Source organism: Schistocerca gregaria, chromosome 2 (genome assembly GCF_023897955.1).
Source record: "Schistocerca gregaria isolate iqSchGreg1 chromosome 2, iqSchGreg1.2, whole genome shotgun sequence".
NCBI lineage: Eukaryota > Metazoa > Arthropoda > Insecta > Orthoptera > Acrididae > Schistocerca > Schistocerca gregaria.
The window spans coordinates 882299029-882323263 of record NC_064921.1 but is presented as its reverse complement, the minus strand read 5'-3'; the positions used below and the strand labels follow the sequence as shown (position 1 = coordinate 882323263).

General features: G+C 40.0%; 1 protein-coding gene across 7 annotated transcripts in view; it reads left to right on the top strand.

Annotated features, from left to right (window-relative positions):
• The window catches only part of LOC126335297 (CD109 antigen-like), a 460905-nt gene that overhangs the window by 362908 nt on the left and 73762 nt on the right, over window positions 1-24235 (top strand). For all 7 annotated transcript variants that reach the window (XM_049998397.1, XM_049998400.1, XM_049998393.1 and 4 more), the window contains exons 7-14: window positions 1138-1296; window positions 1406-1577; window positions 12546-12722; window positions 12867-12968; window positions 13085-13336; window positions 13486-13629; window positions 21290-21415; window positions 23591-23645. In XM_049998397.1, the coding sequence (XP_049854354.1) occupies window positions 1138-1296; window positions 1406-1577; window positions 12546-12722; window positions 12867-12968; window positions 13085-13336; window positions 13486-13629; window positions 21290-21415; window positions 23591-23645 (1187 nt within the window). The remainder of the gene's footprint in view (window positions 1-1137; window positions 1297-1405; window positions 1578-12545; window positions 12723-12866; window positions 12969-13084; window positions 13337-13485; window positions 13630-21289; window positions 21416-23590; window positions 23646-24235) is intronic.

Below are 24235 nucleotides of genomic sequence, written 5' to 3'. Positions count from 1 at the left end.
AGCATTGTTTTTTTAACTTGGAAGCTGTGTTTTATGTATATGCATTTGATTTCTCATTGCAAGTTCTTAATTTGTTAAATACTTCTGTGCAACGATCAATAAGAGTGTTTGATACCTTTCTTTTTTCCAATCATTGTTCATGCTGTGATGGGAGTTTTTCCACAGTGTCCACTGTCAACTCCTGTGCGTATGTGCAAGTTTGCACACCCTCACCTGCTGCTCCCCCCCCCCTCCCTCCCCCCTTTACACACACTATATTTACCTAAAGCTTTTCAAAGGAACAAATTAGCAGCTGTAGTAGAATGTGACCGAATGTCTCTTTAGCATGTTTTTTTCCCAGACTGATTTATGGACTTCCCAGTAGTGCAACCTGGTGGTTAAACGGTTAGTTTGAGACTGCAAATTAAAGATCTGTGGCTCAATCATGTCAGTCCTGCAAGTTTTCTCTATCACTATTGCTTCCTTTACTTTGTATCTGTAAAGAAAAAAATTTTTGCATTGTGTTTGAGTCAACATTAAACAATGCTTCACCCTAACTGATTGGGCATTAGTTTAAAGATCGGAGGAAGCCAGGGACAGATGCCTTGTAGTAGGACCATACCTTGTGAAGCATTGCTGTGTTCCAACCAACCACTGGGTTGAGGACTGTTTTACTACAGTGAGAGCTGTTAACAAGGGAGACGAAACAAGTGGAGTTGAGACCTATGGGCAGCACCGTTGTTACTATTCTCCTCACATATCTCTCAGTAAAACTTACAGTGTAATGTATGTATGATAAGATAAAGACCTGGCTGGAATATAAGTAATCAAAGGAATAAAGGTGACAACTCACTATATAATTTATGTGTTGAATGGTCAATAATCACTTAAATGCAACTGTGTGTGTGTGTGTGTGTGTGTGTGTGTGTGTGTGTGTGTGTGAGAGAGAGAGAGAGAGAGAGAGAGAGAGAGAGAGAGAGAGAGGGGGGGGGGGGGTTGATGGAGTTACATTTGTGATTCCATTATAGCATATTCATCTTGTTCTGAAGTCTCAAGCTTTAGTATTTGTGGAAATATTGAAAGTTCCAGTCTGATTAGGCACTTTTGTGTGTGAGATTAGAAGAAGAGAGGGATGATTATGGATCTTCTGTTTTGTAGGTATACATATGGAAAGCCTGTGAAGGGAGAGGCAACTGTCACTATGTATCCAAATTATTTCTCATCAATTTTACAACCAGCATTTCAGAACCCTGTGCGAAAAGTTGTGACAATTGATGGCAAAGCAGTGGTGGAATTTGACCCTGCAAAGGAGCTAAAGTGAGTGTACTGTGGATTACCACAGTTTTCACATATGTATGAAGAAATCATTTTTATGGTTACTGATATATATATATATATATCAACTGCCTTGAAATTTCTTTTACAGTCTAAATGATGAATATGCTAGAAATGTCCAGTTTGAGGTTGCTGTTGAGGAAGCTTTGACTGGAAGGAGGCAGAATAACTCAGCACAAGTGACAGTACACAAGTATATGTACAAGATGAACCTTATTAAGACATCAGAGTGCTTCAAACCAGGCCTCAAGTACACAGGATATGTAAGTATGGCTTCACTCTTTAATAAGGTTGTTATTTTAGCTGCATACTTCATTGAATGTAAATTCAGATAACAACAACCAGTCACTTTTGAACTATTTTTTTATTTTCATAAAATAATTTTTGACATTTTAAGGTTCTTCTTCAATTGGATTGAAAACTTGTTATGGAAATAAACAAATATTTCAAAGTGACTGATTGATATCCATATTTATATTCGATAAATACACACGCAGGTGGTCTAAAATCTCCTTAATGGGTAAGCTTAATACATACTCTAGGAGAATGTGGCTCTCCCAATCCAGCAATTGGGGAAAACATTGTCTAAAAGTTATATGGTATCAACAGCATGTTCATCTGTTAATGGTGGCCTAAGGTAAGTCCAGTATCAAACCCTTCGAGGAAATATTGCACCTGTGACATTTGTGTTACATAACAAACATGTTTATTTTTATAATTGTAATAATGCTACAAATCTATATATGTATAATCTCAAACAGTGGAAAATCCAGGATGGAATAACAATAATATGAAAAGAATAGACTGTTATTACCACTTAGAGGTGGTGTTCAGTGGCAGACAGGCGCATTGAAAAAAGATGGTTAGTTATTTGTATTTGTCACTCTTACGTTCATCACACACAGACAACGCAAAATGCACACACATTCGCAGCTCTCACACATGTGACCATTTTTGTCTCTGGGTGCTAAGACCACGTCTGTGTCTGAGGTAAGAAGCAGTCTTTGGTAGGGTGGTCAGTGGGGGCTCAGGATAGGGAGGGGCAACAAGGCAGGGGCGGAGGAAGATGCTGTTGCTGCGTGTGAGGATTGTACAGAGACATGGTGGGGAAGGATAGATGAAACATTGCAAGGCTATAGTGGGGGGGGGGGGGGGGGGCGGCAAGAAGTAGATAAGGGGAAAGGACTATGCAGGTGCACTGGGAGAATATGAGGCACGTAAGACTGCTGTAGTGGGTTAGGCAGTAGGACAGCAGTGACTAGCAAAGGATGAGGCCATGGGAGCTACAGAAATGAAGGATGTGTTGGAGAGGGATTGCTTGTCACTACAGGTGCAATGACTGTGGGTGTCTTAGCTGTTGGTTAAGGGATGTCAAAGTGGAGGTATTGTTGATAGCTGTCAAGTTTGATAGATGGCTCAACCAGACTACAGCAAAGAGATAAATGGACCACCAAGTTGAACGTGCTGCCACACAGAAGTGTGCTTGACTTCAACGACTGCGTCACAACTTGTGCCTTCTGGGTTCTTCTCACTAACACCAGCTTTCCTCTTTGTGCTGGTGGGAACTCTCCCCTCAACATATCCTTCCTCCACTAGCACCTGTCCTCCAGCTGCCTGTCCCCTTCCCTGCTCCCTCTCCAGCCCTACTCATACTTCTATCCTACCAGTGCACCTACATAGTCCTGTCCCCTTCTCTTATTACTCCTCGCCTCTCCCAACCTGCCTCATGCCTCCAGCACAGCCTCCCGAAGATGCTGCACCTTGCAACCCAATAGCCTTGGCAAAAATTGCTGCTTGCCTGTCACAGTCGAACCTCAGTGACAGAGATGACAGTGGCCATTTTTGTGTGTGTGTGTGTGTGTGTGTGTGTGTGTGTGTGTGTGTGTGTGGTTGTTGTTGTTGTTGCTGCTGTTGCTAAATTGGGGAGAGAGTTTCACAGGTATGATACATGAGTTAGGGTGGCAATCATTAAAACAAAGCCGGCCGCGGTGGTCTCGCGGTTCTAGGCGCGCAGTCCGGAACCGTGCGACTGCAACGGTCGCAGGTTCGAATGCTGCCTCGGGCATGGATGTGTGTGATGTCCTTGGGTTAGTTAGGTTTAAGTAGTTCTAAGTTCTAGGGGACTGATGACCACAGCAGTTGAGTCCCATAGTGCTCAGAGCCATTTGAACCATTAAAACAAAGGCGTTCTTTGTTGCAGCAAGATCTTTTCATGAGATTTCAATCTCCAGTGTTATTGCCCAAATGCAAAAAAATTTAAATATTTTATTAACACCCACCTATATAGGGAGAAATCATCATTGTAATAAAATAAGATAATCACTGCTTGGTTCGATGAACTCTCAGCCAAGTACTTAAGTGCGAATTGGAGAGTAGTGATGTAGATGTGAATGTGTGTGTGTGTGTGTGTGTGTGTGTGTGTGTGTTTGTTTACATCTGTTGAAGGACTTAATCTGATAGCTAAACAACAATATGTAGCAGTCTCTTTTCAGTGTGACTGTCTGCCATCTTTTCAGCAGTGTGACTGTCTGTCACTCGATACCATCTGATTTGGTGAGTAGCAATTATCACTGTAATACACAGCATCAATATGGAATGGAAGATTGCTGCTCACAACATAGAGGAGGCAGTGAGGTCGCAGACAGTAACAATGAAAAATAATGCTAGAAATATTCTGTTATCAGTCCAGATTCTTCATCGAACTTTGAAAACTCACACTCATTTGCATAATAGAAAAGCAAGTACTTTCTACCAACTTGATGAAATGTTAATCATTGAGAATGTATTACATAGAATGAGGTGGGCACAACAAAAAGACTGTCAAACAAGTAAGCTTTTGGCCAAAAAGGCCTTTAGAATTAGACAACACACACACACACACACACACACACACACACTCACTCACTCACACAAGCAAGACCACAGTCTCTGGCTGCTGAGGTCAGACTGTGAGCAGTGGCGCATGGTGGGAGAAGCAATATGGCATGTGGGGGTAAGGAGGGGGAGGGGGGGGGGGGGAGGAATAACAAGGCAGGGATGGAAGATGGTAAAGTGCTGCTTGTGGGAGCATTCAGGGACAAAGTGGAGAGTGGGTAGGTTAGCTAGATGCAATTGGGAGGTTAGACAGAGGGCGGGGAGGGGGTGACAGTGGAAAAGGAGAGAAGTAAAAAGACTGTAAGTGTGTTGGTGAATAGAGGCTGTGTAGTGCAGGAGTGTAAACCGAGAAAAGGATAGGTGGGTGTAGCACAATGACTAACCAAGGTTGAGCTCAGGAAGGTTACAGGAACGTAGGATATGCTCTAGGGAGATGCAATTCAGAGAAGCTGGTGTTGGTGGGAAGGATCCAGATGGCACATGCTGTGAAGCAGTCATTAAAATGGAGAACATCATATTGGGCAGCATGTTTAGCAACTGGGTGGCCCAGCTGTTTCTTGGCCACAATTTGTCAGTGGCCATTCATGCAGACAGACAGCTTCTGGTTGTCATGCTTACGTATAATGCGACACAGTGGTTGCAGCTTAGTTTGTAGATCACATGACTGTTTCCATAGGTAGCTCTGCCTCTGATGTGATATGTGATGCTTGTGACCAGACTAAAGTAGGTGGTAGTGGCGGGGTGTATGGGACAAGTTTTGTATCTAGGTGTATTACCGGGATGTTAGCCATGAGGCGACGGGTTTGGGAGTTGGGGTTCTGTAAGGATGGATAAAGATATTGTGTAGGTTCGGCGGGTGTTGGAATACCGCTATGGGTGAGGAGGTGGGGGGAGGGGGGGTTGGGAAAGATAGTGGGTAGAACATTTCCCATTGTCCTACCCACTATCCCCCCCTCCCCCCCACCACCTCCAGCCCCCCCACCCCTCACCCCGAAAGGTATTTCACTGTCCACTCAAACTACCCAACCCCTGCTCCCAAACCCCTTGCCTTATGGCTCATATCAATAGACGTAGATGCAAAAATTGTCCCATACGTCCTCCCACTACCACCTACTCCAGTCTGGTCACAAGCATCGCCTATCACATCAGAGGCAGTGCTCTCTCTGAAACCAGTCACTTGATCAACACGCTAAGCTGCAATCACTGTGCTGTCATTCTATGTGGGCATGACAACCGAAAAGCTGTCTGTCCACATGAATGACCACTGACAAAATGTGACCAAGAAACAACTGGATCAACCAGTTTGCCGAACATGCTGCCCAGCAAAACATTCTTCACATTAATGATGCTTCACAGCCTGTGCCATCTGGATCCTTCCTACCAACATCAGTTTCCCTGAATTGTGTAAGTGGTAATTTTCCCTGTAGTATATCCTATGGTTCCATAACCCTCCTGGCCTCAACCTTTGTTAATCATTGTCCTACACCCACCTATACCTTTCCCTGTTCCCACTCCAACATTACACAGCCCTCTATTCCACCAATACACCTGCAGTCTTTTTACTTCTCCCTTTTTCTAGTGGCCCCCACCGTCCCCCTGCCCTCTGTCTAACCTCCGACTGCACCCAGATGTCGTACCCTCTCTCTCCACCTCATCCCTGTATGATCCCACAAGCAGCACCTTACTGTCCCCCAACTCTACCCTGCTACCCTTCTCATCCCTGCCCCAGCTCCTCCTAACCCCCACCACCCAGTTCGCTTCTCCCTTCATGTGATGCTGCCCCCAGTCTGGTCTTGGCAGCAAGAGACTGTGGTCACGAGTCTGTGTTTTATCTAATTTCGATGACGGCTTTTGTGGTCAAAAGCTTACTTTTTCAGTGGCCTTTTGTTGTGCCTATTTGCGACTCAGCGTCTCTCTTATATTGTGTGTAGTAATCTCTCGATATAAAAGTTTTCTGGGTATGGTACCACGGTACCATACCCACAAAACTTTTGTATCGACTGACTCTGGCCGCGGAAGCCTACACAGTTATATTAGTAATCTCCTTTTCGCAATATTGTCATTATTCCATCCTAGATTTTCCATTGTTTATTTTTGTTATTGCATAGGACGGTTCACCAGAACCATTTTGTCATTTAATGTTTCTTATGTATTTTTCATGCATACGCTATCTGATCAAAAGTATCTGGACATCCTGTGGGGCATATTGTGTTAGTAGAGAAGCAGTTACAGCAGAACAGTTTCGTCAGAGAACTCAGTGACTTAGAACATGGACCATTCACACGCTATCTGATCAAAAGTATCTGGACATCCTGTGGGGCATATTGTGTTAGTAGAGAAGCAGTTACAGCAGAACAGTTTCGTCAGAGAACTCAGTGACTTAGAACATGGACCATTCATTGGATGTTATCTGGGTAACCATGATATCAGGGACTTTTAAATCTGTCTAAAGTTCCCCAAGATGACTGTTGGTGATATAACTGTAAAGTGAAAATGTGAAGGAACAACCACACCTCACATACTGGCGGACAGGAATTGTCGAGCATTGCAGAAGGTGGTTGTAAAACAAATCACATGAATTCTGTGGATGGAGCTACTCTGAGTTCCAAGGTGATACAAATGCTGCAGCTAGCACAATGACTGTGTGTAGTGAGGTAAAAAGAGTAGAGTACAGTGGTCGAGCAGCTGTTCATCAGCCATGCGTTTCTGTGCTCATTGCTAAGTAATGCTTGAGGTGGTGTAAAGAGTGATGCCCCTGGATAATGAATGACCAGAAATGTGTGACTTAGATTGATGAATCATGCTATGCTCTGTATGAGTCTAACAGAAAGGCTTTGGTTTGATAAATGACAGGAGAACATTACCTGACGTAAGGTACCTGACATTACCTGACGTGCCAACAGTGAAGTACGAAAGAGGTAGTGCTATGTTATGGGGGTGTTTCTCTTGGTTAAGGTATGGTCCCATTATTGCATGTAAGAAAACGCTAATGCAGAAGGATGTGGACACATTTGATAGCAATGTGTACTGTATACAGTGGAGGAAGAGTTTAGATATGATGACTGTGTCAGTATGCCAGTGGACCCTGTCATAAAACATGATGTGAGAGGCAGTGGTTTGTGGACCGTAACATTCCCTAAATGGACTAGCCTGTCCAGAGTCCTGGGGGCTTATTCTGTATTCTTCATACCGATCAGTCCAGTTGCTTAGACTTGGTAGTGACGTCATTTTCGCTTCTTTATCTGGCTCTTGAGACCTATTACTGAATGGTCCTCCTGCCGATTTTTCGACAACTGTACTGAGAGGTTTTGGATTATGGTATGGCTCTGTCCTTTGGTTAGCCATGGTTAATTTACACCTTTGATTTGTTGTTTTAAACGTCGAGCAAATTTAGCTTTGGATTTAGTGACTGTGTTACTATAGAATCACCACAGGATGCGTCCAGTGAGTTCATAATATACTATTTTGTTTGTTAGAACTATGGTTAGGTTAGGTTGTTAATGTGAATGATTAGAACATCCAAAAGAAAGAAAAAAAAAAGTTTTTGGTCAATATTCTCTCAAAATACCTGTTATGTCAAGAGTTTAAGATCATTAAAAGTCAAGACATTGGCTCTGCTTATGTATATTACATGAGTGGTTGCTGAAATTACTAGTGACTTTGCGTACTCTTTTTCATAAATGGTTTACTTACTAATTATCAACACACATTTAAAACTTTTAAGTAACAATGCAAAGGAAACCTTCCAAAATTTCATGCATTTATGGCTTACACCTGCATCATTCGCAAACGAAATCAGCCTGATTCTCTCTCGAATGGAATTGCATAAAATAAAGTGCTGACAGCATACAAGCTATAGTAGTGAAGTTGGTAAGGCTACGACCTGCCTTGGCAAAGGGCGCAGGTTCATATACCACTAGATGTGAAAATATTTTTTTTGCTCGCAACACATTCTGAGACTTCGTTAATCGACAAAGGTAAGCATTTTTCTGAAACATTCATTGTAATTTACACGTAGTGCACGCTTTCTCAGTAATGAGTATCTCCAGTTTCATGACTTCCATGTGTTTAAGAAATGAGAGATGAAATTACTGTGCATGAAACAACTGACAGTGACATGTATACTACTTCTTGACACAAATAATTCACCATTTTTTTCTGAATAATTAGTGATTTCTGAGATTGTGGTCAGATAGCCATGTAAGAGCACAACATATGAGGTTCACTGAAAAGTAATGCCTTCACCTTTGTAACTCTTCAACAGTTGGCAGCATTGATATGTGGCAGATACTGGCTTGTTCCATAGCCTCTTCGCTACAGCTCCAGTTGGCAGGAAGCCTTAGCATCAACTGGTTGTGTTGTTACAATGTAAAGTATGGAACCCTGCACAGACGGTCGGTCAATGTGATTTAAGCAACATGCATTCATTGGATTCTTGAGAGCAGAAGGTGTCACCCCAAAGGAGATTCATCAGAGAATGAAAGCAGTTTATGGTGACACTGTTGATGTGACTACTGTGCATCAATGGGCGATTAAGTTTAAAGATGTTGAGGTGGGAACATCTGACCTGCATGACAAACAAAGAGTGGGATGTCCTGTGACAGCAACTACTGAGTTTCACAAGCAAAATGTTGACAGATTGATTCAGGACAATTGTCATTTCACTTACAGAGAAACTACAAGCACAATTGGCATTTCACAATAACGTGTGTGTCACATTATTGCATTGCTTGGCTCTTGGAAGATCTGTGCATGATGGGTACTGATGGGTACCCTGGATGCTGAATCCTGAAATGAAAGCACCCAGACTTGCAATTTGCCAGGAACTCCTCTCGCATTACAAGAATGAAGGTGACACATTTCTCCATTCAATTGTGATAGACAAAACGTGGGTACACCATTATGCCCCGGAGACAAAACGTCAGTCTATGAAATATCAACACAAAGACTTGCCCAGAAAAAGAAATTCAAGACTCAGCCGTCAGCTGGAAAAATCACGGCCACATTGTACTGGGACACAGATGGTGTTATCCATGTTGATTTCCTTGATCATGGAACAACAATAAATTCAGAGTGTTACATCACACTGCTGCGAACTCTGAAACGATGGCTAACAAGGGTCCGAAAAGAAAAGGGACATATTTTCCCGCTGTATGACAATGCCAAACCACACACACCACCACAGCAGAACTTCAAGAGACTGAATCTCACCACCGTACAGCATCCTCCACACAGTCCAGATTTAGCACCGTCTGACTTCCATCTGTTCCCGATAATGAAAGACGATCTGCGGGGACAGCATTATGCTCCTGATGAAGACGTTGAGAGAACTGTGAGACTGTGGTCGTGGAAACAGTGCGTCGATTCTTCCGTGACAGCTTCAGAAAACTTATTCATTGTTGGCAGAAGTGTATCCAGTTGGCTGGTGATTATGTGGAAAAGTGAATATTGGTAATTAAAGATCACATTCTAAGGATTATTTCTGCATTTGATTTATTAAAATATTCCCATCCAAACCCAATTAATGAAAGTGGAGGCATTACTTTTCATTCAACCCTTGTAAGTTACCGCAAATGAAACTAGCAGCAATTGTCTTTATACTCTAGCTTGTCACAAGTATTTATCTGTGATCGAATCCGTAACAGCAGTAGACAGAGATGAAAGGTTCCAGCCACAATATTTTCAGACAATACCACCATATAGGAAACATTTTGATTCATCAGATGCACGTTATAAACTACAATGAACTTCTATAGCTGCACTTGACACATGCTCTTGAAAAGGTGATTTTTTAAATTTTGTTTTTATGAACCAAATTGTTGATGTATCATACGGGGAAGTTGACTACTTCATCATTTGGATCTCTAGGAGTGAGCTACAGCCATATTCTATGCATCTTCTTATTCTTTGATACTCTCTTAAACAATTTTTCGGGTTGGTGTAGATGAATTCCATCTATGCAACTAATTGAAGGCAGTTTGTTCCCATATGCATTTTGCTTCTTTATTTGTGAAGCACCATCATGAATAAAGGAAGCGAAATGCGTATGGCAATAAACAAACCGCCTTCAATTAGTTTCATAGATGGAATGTACCTCCATTAATTTTGAAGCAACTATGGAACGATGGAAAACAGAAAAAAATGATGAATTTTTTGAGTGTTTCTATAGCTTTATTCATACATTGTGGTACTACACTCCATTCCTAACTCATATTCCAATATGTAAAATCCAAAAGAAGACAACAATGTGAATGAGAATGAAGTGACATAATGCGCCATTTATGACAGTTTCCAGAACACAGTTGATATTCTGTTGCTATCGTGCGTTCATGGAAGTCCACAGTCAGAAAAATTTGAACAGTGTTACACATTTTTCGGTACTGTAAAGAAAGGCATGCCTGTGTTGGCTGCTAGCTGCTTCAAGTTCGTGGTGCTGTAGTGTGCATGCGCAAATCTGAGGCAGATTGCTTTTCATTGGTTGGCGTGAGGAGAACTGGCAACAGTGTTTCAGTTTGCTAGGACCGTTTGGCATCGCTTTCGAAATGCTTACTGAATAATGTTGGGGCTCCTTTTAGTAAACCAGACCGGTCAGTGTGCTCGCATACTGAACCGAACGGCAAAATGGCAGAAAGATACAGAATAGGGCCACTGACCTGATCCAAATGGAACACCTTTTGGGATTACTTAGAATTTTGGCTTAAATATAGACCCCGGTGTCCAACATCACTACCTCTTATGGTTTAAACTGCAGCAGAATTCGACCTGTCATAAAGGTGAAGGGTAGACAGATCCCCATATTAATGTTCACTGATGGAGTCTTGAATACTTTTGATAAGGTAGTGAATGTAGGTTGCTCAAAGATGGTCCGTTCACCGAAATTAGCTGCCTGTAAATAAGCAGTATGAGAGCTTACGGTGCTCCCACAGTGTTCTTTAAGTGTGTACTATGAATCTTTGTTAGATTAAGGTTAAAACTATTTTCTGTGAACCAGTCATAGACCTGTTTCTGATAAGTTGATTTCACGTGTGTGTGTGTGTGTGTGTGTGTGTGTGTGTGTGTGAGAGAGAGCACGCGCACACACACGCACACACACACACACACACACACACACACACACACACACTCTGAAGTGCATAGTACACATAGTTGCAGATCACATGAACACAGAACATTTTTACACACAGTTAATGTTGCATTTGTTTCTTTTATAGAAATCATTCCTGCAATCCATTTCATATTTCTCTGCAGACGTATGTACCAAAAATTCAGATTTGGGGAAAAAGACAGTGATAAAGCAAGAACATTTTTAGATTTCTACTAAACAAAGATAGATGCTTCTTGTTTCTTAGTTTTTATGTGAAGTTGAATGCCTTGATTAAATGGTGAATTTTTGAGGGTAGAGGTACACATTCTTTCACATTACTTTTAGAATTTTGCAATGGTATTTTCTACAAATTCATGCATTTCTGATACGTAGATTACTAGGAAGTAAAATGAGTGATTTTTTTAATGGAGTTCTACGGATTTGAGGTGGCTGTGCACTCTTCATCACTCTCACAATTCTCTCCTGAGTGAGGAGAGTAACTGTGCTATGTGGGGTGTCTCTCCAGAATGTGGGACCATACGGCATTGTATTATGAAATTGTGTATATTAAACAATGTGAACAGTCTCTGGGCTTTTGCAGTATGTAAGAATGTGTAAAGGGTAGCACATTTTATTCAGTTTACTCAAATGATGTGTGTTGGAAGACATGAATGTACAGTGACGTAATTTGTTCTTGGTTTCCCTCCATCAGTGAATTGCCTCCTCCTCACTTCTCCCATCCGTTCACTGCCCCTTTTTTTTCCATGAATATAGTTTTTTCATGTTGTCATGTAATTTCTCTGTATGGCTATAGCTTCTCGTTAGTTGCATCTGCTTTCTTTGTTCTCTGTTGCCACTATTTTTTTTTTGTAGATACATTAGTTCTCACGACATAGAAGAGACAATGTGCAATGGTGGTGGGTAGTGTGTAACATCCCGTCGACAACGAGGTCATTAGAGACGGAGCGCAAACTCGGGTTAGGGAAGGATTGGGAAGGAAGTCGGCCGGGCCCTTTCAAAGGAACCATCCTGGCATTTGCCTGAAACGATTTAGGGAAATCACGGAAAACCTAAATCAGGATGGCCGGAGACGGGATTGATCCGTCGTCCTCCCGAATGCGAGTCCAGTGTGCTAACCACTGCGCCACCTCGCTCGGTGGACAATGTGCAATGTCTAGCATTTAACATCTGTTCATTAATACAAGTGTATTGCTCTGGTAGCAATACAACCAGTAAATTGTGGAAGAAATTAATCCAGTTACTTATTTCACAGGTTCAGCTTGTGTACCAGGATGGAAAACCTGTCCGGGATGAAAAGAACCCAGTCAAAGTTAGTTACAGATTTTCGCATGGTGAGAACTTCACGGAAGAATCATTCAAGTTATCACCAGATGGTATGGTGACACTTGACTTCTTCCCAGATAAAAATGCAACAGTTCTTGAAATTAAAGTAAGTACTGTGGTGAAGCTCATTATGAGTTATTGCAAACTGCTTATAATATTATATTTTACATTTCATATGCATCTCACTCTGTTTTGTAATTATAATTCACTGATTTTTTGATTTACCATGTTTTCCTTCTCTTATAAAAAGGCACAATATCTCGGCATGGAGGAATGGTTCTCATCCATTTTACCTGCAAATTCACCAAGTAATACATTCATTCAAGCAGTTGTGAAGACAGAACATCCAACTGTGAGTCTTTTTTACTGTTGGAAAATTAATTATTGTTGTAATTTGTAGCATTACCCATCAGTTATAATGGTGAGGCTTATAGCTTACTAATAGTGTAATACTGCTGACATCCTTAGGTGAACGATTATGTACAAGTGGAGATAAATTCAACAGTGCCTCTCAAGTACTTCAGCTACCAGATAATTGGACGTGGAGATATTGTGATAGCCCGTACAGTACAAGTGTCACAATCCGTGCCTATGTTCAAATTCCTAGCAACTTATGCTATGGCACCAACAGCCCATGTTGTTGTGTTCTATATGGCTGAAGATGGAGAGGTCATTGCTGATGCTCTTGATATTGAGCTGAAGGGCACTCTTCAGAACTTTGTAAGTCTGTATCTTTATTGTGTTGAATATTCAACAATATTTTATTGTCTTTCTTTTTTAAACTGGTAATGGTTTAGTTGTTTACTGGGCATCATATGTATCATGATCCATCAAACAGATTATTACAAAGTTAGTTTTGGTTCTTACAGGTAACAGTTGAAGCAAATCCCAATGAAACAGAACCAGGTGGAACTGTTGATCTGAAAATTGAAGCCAAGGCTAACTCCTATGTGGGCCTGTTGGGAATAGATCAGAGTGTTTTGCTCTTGAAAGGAGGACATGACATCACAGAGGTAAAAAGATCTTTCACATTTCTCATTTGGATTTTCAAATTGTAGAGTCAATTTAACATAATTTAGGATCTTACCTGTAGGTTTATAATGCTGTTATTTTGTACACTGACAGAAAAAAATCTAAAGACTGAGAAGCAGTTGTGCGACATAAACAAAAGTTGGTAGGTGTGGTTCTATATCTGAAAGATGATGTCCGTTCAAAAAATTCCGCTCCAGTAACATACGAGTCATGCTAGTAGCATCACTAAGAGGATGCATATCAGGTCTGCTTTAAATACACGCTGTAACAGTCATGAGCATTAGTTACCTTTGAGATTGGACGTTGTGAGTTGATGTTATTCAAGAATGCCTTTAAGGCAACAAAGACATCATTATCATTCTGCTGTGTTACGGAAAGACTCGGCAGGACTGTAGCCGTTGCACTGCTTGAGACCAGAAATTGATAGCAGTGGAACTTTTGGGGAAATTTTGAGTGTATATCGAAAGATAGGCGTATGGGAAATAGGGGTGGTGTATTTGTTGCAGTAGACAAGAGACTCAAATCCACCAAGATAGAAATTGAAACCACATGTGAGACTTTTTGGCCAAGACCCAGATCAGGGGTTGGCATAAAATGATAATCAAATTCTTCCATTGCCCACCAGACTTATCTCCTGATGTAGCCAAAAACTTTAGAGAGAACCTCACTTTGCTTGTACCCCAAACACACTGTAATTATCAGTAGAGACCCTAATCATCCAACAATAATTGGAAAAATTACAATTTTTTAGTGCTGGCCATGATAAGGCACCCTTTGAAACATTAATAAATGCGTTCTGTGAAAACTATCTAGCAAATGTAATTAGGAACCCCATTCATGATGAAAATATATTGGATCTAATGGCAACAAATAGACCTGACCTCTTTGAGGATTCCACATCCAAAACTGATATCAGTGACCATGATACGGTTGTGGCAACAATGGTTACCAATGTACAAAGGACAACTAAAACAAGAAGAAAGATATATATGTTCAGTAAATTAGATAAAAAATTAGTAGTGTTATATCTCAGGTGGGAACTTGAAACATTCAGCACAGGCAGGAGCATGTAGAGGAACTATGGCTCAAGTTTAAAAAAATAGCTGACAATGCACTGGATAGGTATGTACCCAGTAGAACAGTTCATAATGTAAGGCACCCCTCCATGTTATATAGTCACTGTAAAGAAACTTATAAAGAAATGGAGATTACTGCATAATAGCTGTAAAACAAAGTGTAGGATTATGGAAAGAGAGATGCTGAAAGAAACAATTTGGCTGTCAAGATAGCAATGCATGATGCCTTCAATGACTACTGCAGCAGAATATTGTCAATTGATCTTTCACAAAACCTAGAGACATCCTGGTTTTATGTAAAGGCTGTTAGTGGCACCAAAATTGGTGTCCAGTCTTTAGTTCATGAGACAGGAACTGAAACTGAGGGTATGAAAGCAAATGTTGAAATGCTTAACAGTATTTTAAAATATTCCTTTACACTGGAGAAACCAAGAGAATATCTCTCATTTAATCCTCATACCACTGAAAAGATGAGTGAAATAAATGAAAAATATGATCGTATGGCATGTATTGGCCGGGATATCCCCTTCAGGGTTTGGCCACCATATTGCAAGTCTTTAGTTGATGCCACTTTGGCGACTTGCGTGTCAGTATTGATGAAAGTGATGATAGACACACAACACTCAGTACCCTGCCGGGAATCGAACCCGGGCCCCCTCACATGGTAGGCGGTAACGCTACTGCTGCGCTGTGGAGGCAGACAGTGAAATAAATATTAGTGTTGTTGAGAAACAGCTGAAATCATTAAAACTGAACAAAGCTCAAGATCCTGACCTATACTGAATTTGCAGCTAAGTTCGCCCCTCTTCTAGCTATAATCTATCGTAAACCTCATGAACAAAAGAACAGTGCCCAGTTCTTGGAAAAAAGCAAGGGCCACACCTGTCTACAAGAAGGTTAGCAGAAGTGATCCACAAAACTACCATCCAATATCCTTGACATCAGTTTGTTGTATAATCTTAGAACATACTCTAAGCTCAAACTTAATACTGTATCTTGAACAGATTGACCTCCTTAATGCCAACCAGCATGGATTCCAAGAACATTGCTCATGTGGAAGCCAACTTGGACTTTTCTCACATGACACACTGAAAGCTTTGGATCAAGGCACTCTGGTAGATGCAGTATTTCTGATTTTTGAAAAGCATTTGTCACAGTACCACACCTATGCTTACAGTCAAAAGTACAATCGTATGGGATATAAAGTGAAGTTTGTGACTGGATTTAGGACTTTTTGGTAGGGAGGATGCAGCATGTTACCTTCTTGGATGGGAGAGTCATGATCAGATATAGAAGTAAATTCAAGTGTGCCCCAGGGAAATGTATTGGGACCCTTGCTGTTCATGGTGTGTATTAATGACCCTGCAGACAATATTAATAGTAACTTCAGACTTTTTGCAGATGTTGCCATCATCTATAATGAAGTACTGTCTGAAAGAAGCTGCATAAATATTCAGTCAGTTGTTGGTAAGATTTCAAAATGGTGCACTTTATGATTTTTAAAAAATAGTATCCTATGGTTATATATCAATGATACAATGTTGGAAATGGCCAACTCGTACAAATACCTGGGTGTAACACTTAACAGGGATATTAAATGGAATGATCATAGGCTCAGTTGTGGGTAAAGCAGGCAACCTTAAGTCTTACAAATCACTTTTGTAAACGGTCCTAAAATATTGCTCAAATGTGTACCAAACGGGTGCATTGAACATATACAGAGAAGGGCAGCACGGATGGTCACAAATTTGATTAATCCATGGGAGACTGTCGCAGAAATACTGAAGGAAGTGAACTGGCAGACTCTTGAAGATAGATGTTAATTATCTTTAGAAAGTCTACTAACAAAGTTTCAAGAACCAGCTTTAAATTATGACTGTAGGAATGTACAACCAACCTCTACATATCACTTGCATAGGGATGATGAGGATAAGATTAGTGCAATTACTGCATGCACGGAGGCATTCAAGCAATCAATCTTCCCATGCTGTATAAGTGAATGGAACAGGAAGAAACTGTAACAAGTGGTGCAATGGGGCATACCATGTGCCATGCACTTCAGTGGTTTGCAGAATATAGATCTAGATGTAGGTGTAGATCGCTGGCAGCAGTGGTCACGAGAATGCACAGTCGCAAGAAGACTGGGCTCCAGACAGCCATGTGGCACTACATCTACATCTACATGATTACTCTGCAATTCACATTTAAGTGATTGGCAGAGGGTTCATCGAACCACAATCATACTATCTCTCTACCATTCCACTCCCGAACAGCGCGTGGGAAAAATGAACACCTAAACCTTTCTGTTCGAGCTCTGATTTCTCTTATATTATTTTGATGATCATTTCTACCTGTGTAAGTTGGGCTCAACAAAATATTTTCGCATTCAGACGAGAAAGTTGGTGACTGAAATTTCTTTAAATTGATCGTGCCCCGACGAAAAACGTCTCTGCTTTAATGACTTCTATCCCAACTCGTGTATCATATCTGACACACTCTCTCCCCTATTACACGATAACACAAAACGAGCTGCCCTTTTTTGTACCCTTTCGATGTCCTCCATTAATTCCACCTGGTAAGGATCCTACAGCAATATTCTAACAGAGGACGAACGAGTGTAGTGTAAGCTGTCTCTTTAGTGGATTTGTTGCATCTTCCTGCCAATGAAACGCAACCTTTGGCTTGCCTTCCCCACAATATTATCTATGTGATCTTTCCAGTTGAAGTTGTTTGTAATTTTAACACCCAGGTACTTAGTTGAATTGACAGCCTTGAGAATTGTACTATTTATTGAGTAATCGAATTCCAATGGATTTCTTTTGGAACTCATGTGGATCACCTCACACTTTTCGTTATTTAGCATCAACTGCCACCTGCCACACCATACAGCAGTCTTTTCTAAATCGCTTTGCAACTGACACTGGTCTTTGGATGACCGTACTAGACGGTAAATTACAGCGTCATCTGCGAACAACCTAACAGAGCTTGTCAGGTTGTCACCCAGGTCATTTATATAGATCAGGAACAGCAGAGGTCCCAGGACGCTCCCCTGGGGAACACCTGATATCACTTCAGTTTTACTCGACGATTTGCAGTCTATTACTACGAACTGCGACCTTCCTGACTGGAAATCATGAATCCATTCGAACAACTGAGACGTACCCCATAGGCCCGCAGCTTGATTAGAAGTCGCTTGTGAGGAACGGTGTCAAAAGCTTTCCGGAAATCTAGAAATACGGAATCAACTTGAGATCCCCTGCTGATAGCGGCCATTACTTCGTGCAAATAAAGAGCTAGCTGCGTTGCACAAGAAGGATGTTTTCTGAAACCATGCTGATTACATATCAATAGATCGTTCCCTTCGAGGTGATTCATAATGTTTGAATACAATATATGCTCCAAAACCCTACTGCAAACCGACGTCAATGATATAAGTCTGTAGTTTGATGGATTACTCCTACTACCCTTCTTAAAGACTGGTGCGACCTGCGCAATTTTCCAATCTATAGGTACAGATCTATTGGTGAGCGAGCAGTTGTATATGATTGCTAAGTAGGGAGCTATTGTATCAGCGTAATCTGAAAGGAGCCTAATCGGTATACAATCTGGACCTGAAGACTTGCCCGTATCAAGCAATTTGAGTTGCTTCGCAACCTCTGAGGAACTCATGCTAGCAGCTGTTCGTGTTTCAAATTCTGGAATATTCCATTTGTCTTCCCTGGTGAAGGAATTTCGGAAAACTGCGTTCAATAACTCAGTCGTCGGTAACAGTACCATCGGCACTGCGCAGCGAAGGTATTGACTGCGTCTTGCCGCTTGTGTACTTTACATACGACCAGAATTTCTTCAGATTTTCTACCAAATTTCGAAACAATGTTTCGTTGTGGAACCTATTAAAGGCATCTCACATTGAAGTCCGTGCCAAATTTCGCGCGCCTTTAAATTTTAGCCAATCTTTGGGGTTTCGCGTTCTTCTGAACTTTGCATGCTTTTTCCATTGCCTCTGAAACAGCGTTCGGACCTGTTTTGTGTACCATGGGGGTCAATTCCATCATTTACCAATTTATGAGGTATGAATCTCTCAATTGCTGTTGCTACTACATCTTTGAATTTGAGCCATATCTCGTCTACATTTGCATAGTCAGTTCGGAAGGAATGGAGACTGTCTCTTAGGAAGGCTTCTAGCGGCACTTTATCTGTTTTTTTAAATAAAATTATTTTGCGTTTGTTTCTGGTGGATTTGGAAGAAACGGTATTGAGCCTAGCTACAACGACCTTGTGATCACTAATCTCTGTATCAGTCATGTTTGTGGCTAAAAGGTGAATTGTGTTTTCGCAACCATTTATAATTGGCGTGGGTTTGTGGACTAACTGCTCGAAATAATTTTCGGAGAAAGCATTTAGGACAATCTCGGAAGATGTTTTCTGCGTACCACCAGTTGTGAACAAGTGAAGGAAAACTCTAGTTCTTTGGCATATGGCTCTGGCGCATCGTACTGCATCTCCAGCAGCAATTTTAACAGCAGTTGGCACCACAGCGATGCAATGAACTGTTACAGATCGATTACTTCAAGGACAGCTTCGATCGAGATGCCATGTAGCATGCATTCCACTTACCCCAAACTGCCAGCATTTGCAGCTTCTGTGGTATCAAGTGAAAGCTCATTGGAGGCCAGGGTGTGAAGGTCTGTTGTGTTTTTTGATGAAAGCTGATTCGGCCTCGGTACCGGTTATGGCTATGTGCTGGTTAGGGAAAGGCCAGGTGAGGGCGTGCAACCAACCTGTCTGTGAACTAGACACACTGGACCTACACCTGGAGTTATGGTCTGGGGTGTGATTTTATATGACAGTATAGTTATCACATGCACCCTGACTGCAAATTTATATGTCATTTCTGGTGATTTGGGGCCGTTGTGGTGCCATTCATGAACAGCATTCCGGGGGGTCTTTTCCAACTAGATAACATTCACCTGCATACCACTTTTGTAACCCAACATGCTCTACAGTGTATTGACATGTTACCTGGGCCTGCTCGATCACCAGATCTGTCTCCAATCGAGTATACGAGGGACACCATTGGACGACAACTCTAGCATCATCCACAACCGGCATTAACCATCTCTGTACTGACATCCAGCGCCTGTACAACACAATGCATGCACTTTTGCATGCTTGCATTCAACTTTCTGGCAGTTACATCAGATATTAATGTTCCAGCATTTTGTATTTGCAATAGCTCATCTCAAACTTATATTAACCTTTGATCTTGCAGTGTTAATCACTGAAATATGTTACATACACCAAGATGTTCTCAAAATTTCATTATTGTACACTAATTATTTTTTTGGTGTAGCATTGTATTTTTCTGTCCATTTATATGGCTGAAACTTTCCATGACATTTGCAACAGAACTTATATTTTCCCCTACATTAAATACATCAACAGTTCACACTATTTTGATGTGTTCATGCTTCTGCATATAAGATCAGTACCAATGTCAAAAGTTAATTATGCTTCCATTTGCCCATTTTTCTTTGTTGCTATAACAGTTCCTGGGAAATCTGTGCATATACAGCACAGGATGGCACTCCATGGAATACATACTGCCATGTCTGAGCAGGTATTTCCTCTCGTTAAGTCACTGTGACTGCCATCCCTCGGCAAAGACGTACATTGTCCTCCAGTACAGATCACGATGTGAATAGTGTAAATAAAACCAGCACACAATGTCTTATCCATTTACATTAGATACATTATTTTATGTTGTTATTTTCTTACTGTATAAATTACTTCTGTATCATTCATTAGTAAGAAGACATAGGAATACATTTCACGTGCGTAGTGTGTTATGTGACGTGACATTCAAGAATGCATTGACCTAAGTTATTATCCTAGTAGTGAACATTGCTAAACAATATAATCTTTGTTTACAAATCTAATACAGTATGACACAATGAATCAATGTATCATATTAATAACTGTATAAAATATTACAGTTAATAATTTTATATAAGTACTCCAGAATCAAAATTCCAAATCATTTATTATAAAAGGCCTAATGTTTCCATATTCTTCTATGGGTTGGTAAATCATGCTGTTGGTTTCCTTTCAATCATTGATCATATTTATGGCTAATGTAATAGCTGTATCTAAACTTTACTGTACAAAATAGATCACTTTCTCATTTGGAACTTAGGAAAAATAAATAAATGAACTATGGAAATTGATTACCAGGGAAATCTCGGTGATTTGTTACTAAGAGGCAAACACTGGAGCAAAAGTGTTGCTGTGGACAAGATACTGTATTTGGATTCAGGAGTGCCAGGCAGATTTACGGTTTACTTGCTTTCATTATCTCATTTATGCCCATGTTGATATTTGTTTCTTTGAAAAGGAAATGGTTGATTTCTTGCCCTATTCTTTCCACCTCCCATGTTTGTGTTTCATCTCTAATGGCTTCATTGTGATGCAGTGTTAAATTTCAATCTCCACCCTTTGTATTCTCATACAAGGCAAACTAAAATTAACTGTTGAAAGATATATTCAGGAGTTGTGTTTGTTTCAGGATGATGTACTGAAGGAGCTACACTCATATGATGCCAGTACAAAGTCGCCATACATTGATGGTTTAAGGGATAAAAGGTCTCTGTTTTGGCGACCAGGTTCCTCTGAGGCAAAGGAGATATTTGATGTAAGTGTTCCATTAAGAGCTGGTCTACTTTTTATGTTTGGTTTAACACTCCACTGACGTTTTTCATTACTGGTGTTGTAACACAAAAAATGAAAGATTCATAGACTGAGAGATAAATAGGAGTGACATTGAGATTAGTAAGTAAAAATAAGGACTGCAGATGGTGTACAAAGCAAGGAAAAATGTAAAAAAAGGAGGATATAGGAAGAAGAAATTATTGGCAGGTAAATGAGGTACACAATGCAAAAAGTTGTGCTTTTATTCAAGAAACTATTTATATCTGCAATGCTGTGTATCACTTTTGCTCAAACAGATGTCCAGATATCATGGCTCACAAAACAATTGACCATATATTGTCATATCACAAATTATGTTCTATTGCGGATTATGTTTTCCAGAAAACAAACAAGCAAACAAACATTAGGACAACTGCTCACCCACAGCTGATTGATAGTTGGCACAAAGACTTCTCGTGTTACTAAGGAACTATCCATTGTTGCATATTAAAATGTATTAATGTGCAAAGTTTTTTCAACCTTGAACTGGCTCTGTATACTATGGCAAGTTTAATCAAAATCAGTCCTCTCAGGGGCACTGCAAGACTGGTTGACTACAGATTTTTTCTTGCACTCTGCTGTAAGATTGTTGTGTAAAAGGTTCCAAAATATAAATGAGACTGATGCTGCAAATTTATGTGCTTGCCAGTTATGTTCAATAAGTATCAGTTGACTTTAAAATAGTATTCATTTAACTTCATGCAAAACAGTATTCTTTCATTCCAGTGGTCGAAACATTTCTGCATCATGTTTTCTGTGAAGCTGTAATTGAGGTAGACTTTTTGGCCTTTCAGTATAGTGCAAGAACATGTCCGTTCAGCCATTGCCACTGAGTCAGTTGACTTTAATTATCTTGCCACAGCATAAGAACACAGTTCAAAATTCATAAATAGCAGGGCACTAACACACCAGAGCAAATAATTCCTTGTTTATGTGAGTAGCCTCATTTCTGTTGGTGCGACTGTATTGCAACAGCGTAGGCAGTACTTTACTATTCATTCTTACCCTATATTTTGTAGTTGTCATCCATGTGAAGAATAAGAAGGGCGCTTGAAAGAAAGTGCTTTCCTGTGGCAGGCTTGAGTTGGGGACTGTTTTTGTACAGGCATGAGTTGGGGGATAGACTTTGTAAGACGATGTGAGGAGATAATATATTAAAAGTTATAATAAAATTATGAAAATAGTTCAGATTTAATGTTGATTGCTTTTTTAATGTCTAATCTAAAAATAAGTTAGCACTGAAAAGTAAGATATTCAGCGAAAACAAACCTACAGTAGTATGTGTCATAAATGAACTGTTTCATCACAGTACAGGTGTGCAAAATTGATGTTAATGGAAAAAAAGAGAGAGAGATTGATGGTGTAGTCATTGAACTAGTTTGTATTTGAATAAAGTTTCTGTTGATAAGATGCAGTTTGTAGGAAAGACAGTACTCCTCTACTGTCAGAATTGAAGGTTTTTGGATTTGATTTCAGTAAATGTAGGTATTTTACAGTTGTTAATAATTAACATTTGTTTGATTGGAAAGCGTATAATAATGCAGATAATCTGATTGTATAAAATAAGGCTACTGTTGGAAGTCCCATTGTGTTGCAGGGTCTCACTTCATCAAATTTACTACTTCATTGGGTGTTAATTGTAATTGTGACATTTCAAATACAAATCTGTCTCCACTCATAACTACAATATTCTTCAGAGAATGGGGTGGAGTCTGTGACTCTGTTTTATCTGAAAATACATGTGCATACTTGGACCACACATTCCTCATGATTTTCTTTTGTGGACTAAATGCCTTTTACTTCATTATAAGACAACAGAAAAATATTATAACATTGTTTATCAGTGAATGAAGAAGTCAAAATTCATTTATGTATTGATTTGTATGTAACTATCTTAGTTGTTCTTGCAGCAGTGTTAATAGTTGAACTTAGTGGATATTTTAAAGTGAATATCTGTTATTTCAAGATTAAATTGTCATCAGAATACACACATAGAAAGTCTTTGACTGTTCTGTCTCACAAATCAAGAGTCTACTTTTCATATTGCTTTTGTGAATTTCGTTTTGATGTTGAACTGTATTTATCACAAAGTGTGTAATATTTCCTCCTCTTCTTTTAGAATTCTGGTGTTGTGGTCCTGACCAATGGGCTTGTGTATGAAAACATGGTGGACAGTAAGTATTTTGCGATGTAATTTCTGTTTGTACCTCTTCATAATTCTCTGATAAAATATATCAACATGTAATTGAAGATTTTGTTTTAATTCTATACAAACAAGGAAATCAAATATAAAAGTTTAATTTTCACATTATAAAACTAAAAAGCAAACCATTAATGGATGAAGTAGCTTTTGTCTGGCCAGTAGATATACTTATCAGTAAGCATTTAACCAAAAGATTTAGTGTTTGCTTAGTGTGTCTGTTGGCTATACAGTGACTTCACTCTCCAAGGAATCTGTGATTTGAAAAGTTAAATTATTTACTTTGTTCATGTGTTATTTATATGATTTTATTTATGCTGAAGTTTTGGTACTGTGCAAATTACATTCAACTTATGATTAAGCACATCTGTTCATATTTGTTGCAGTACTAATTATGGGTGCTTAAATTTCTTAACATTTTTCCTAATAAAATATATCCTATCCTGCTTAGTGCTATGCTTAAAAGATAAAACTATTGGTATTAATCATTTAGTGTTGTTCTACCTTATTGGTGTTTTAGTAGGCAAAGTAGTATTTGTCAGGTTTTTGTTTTCCTCATTTTTA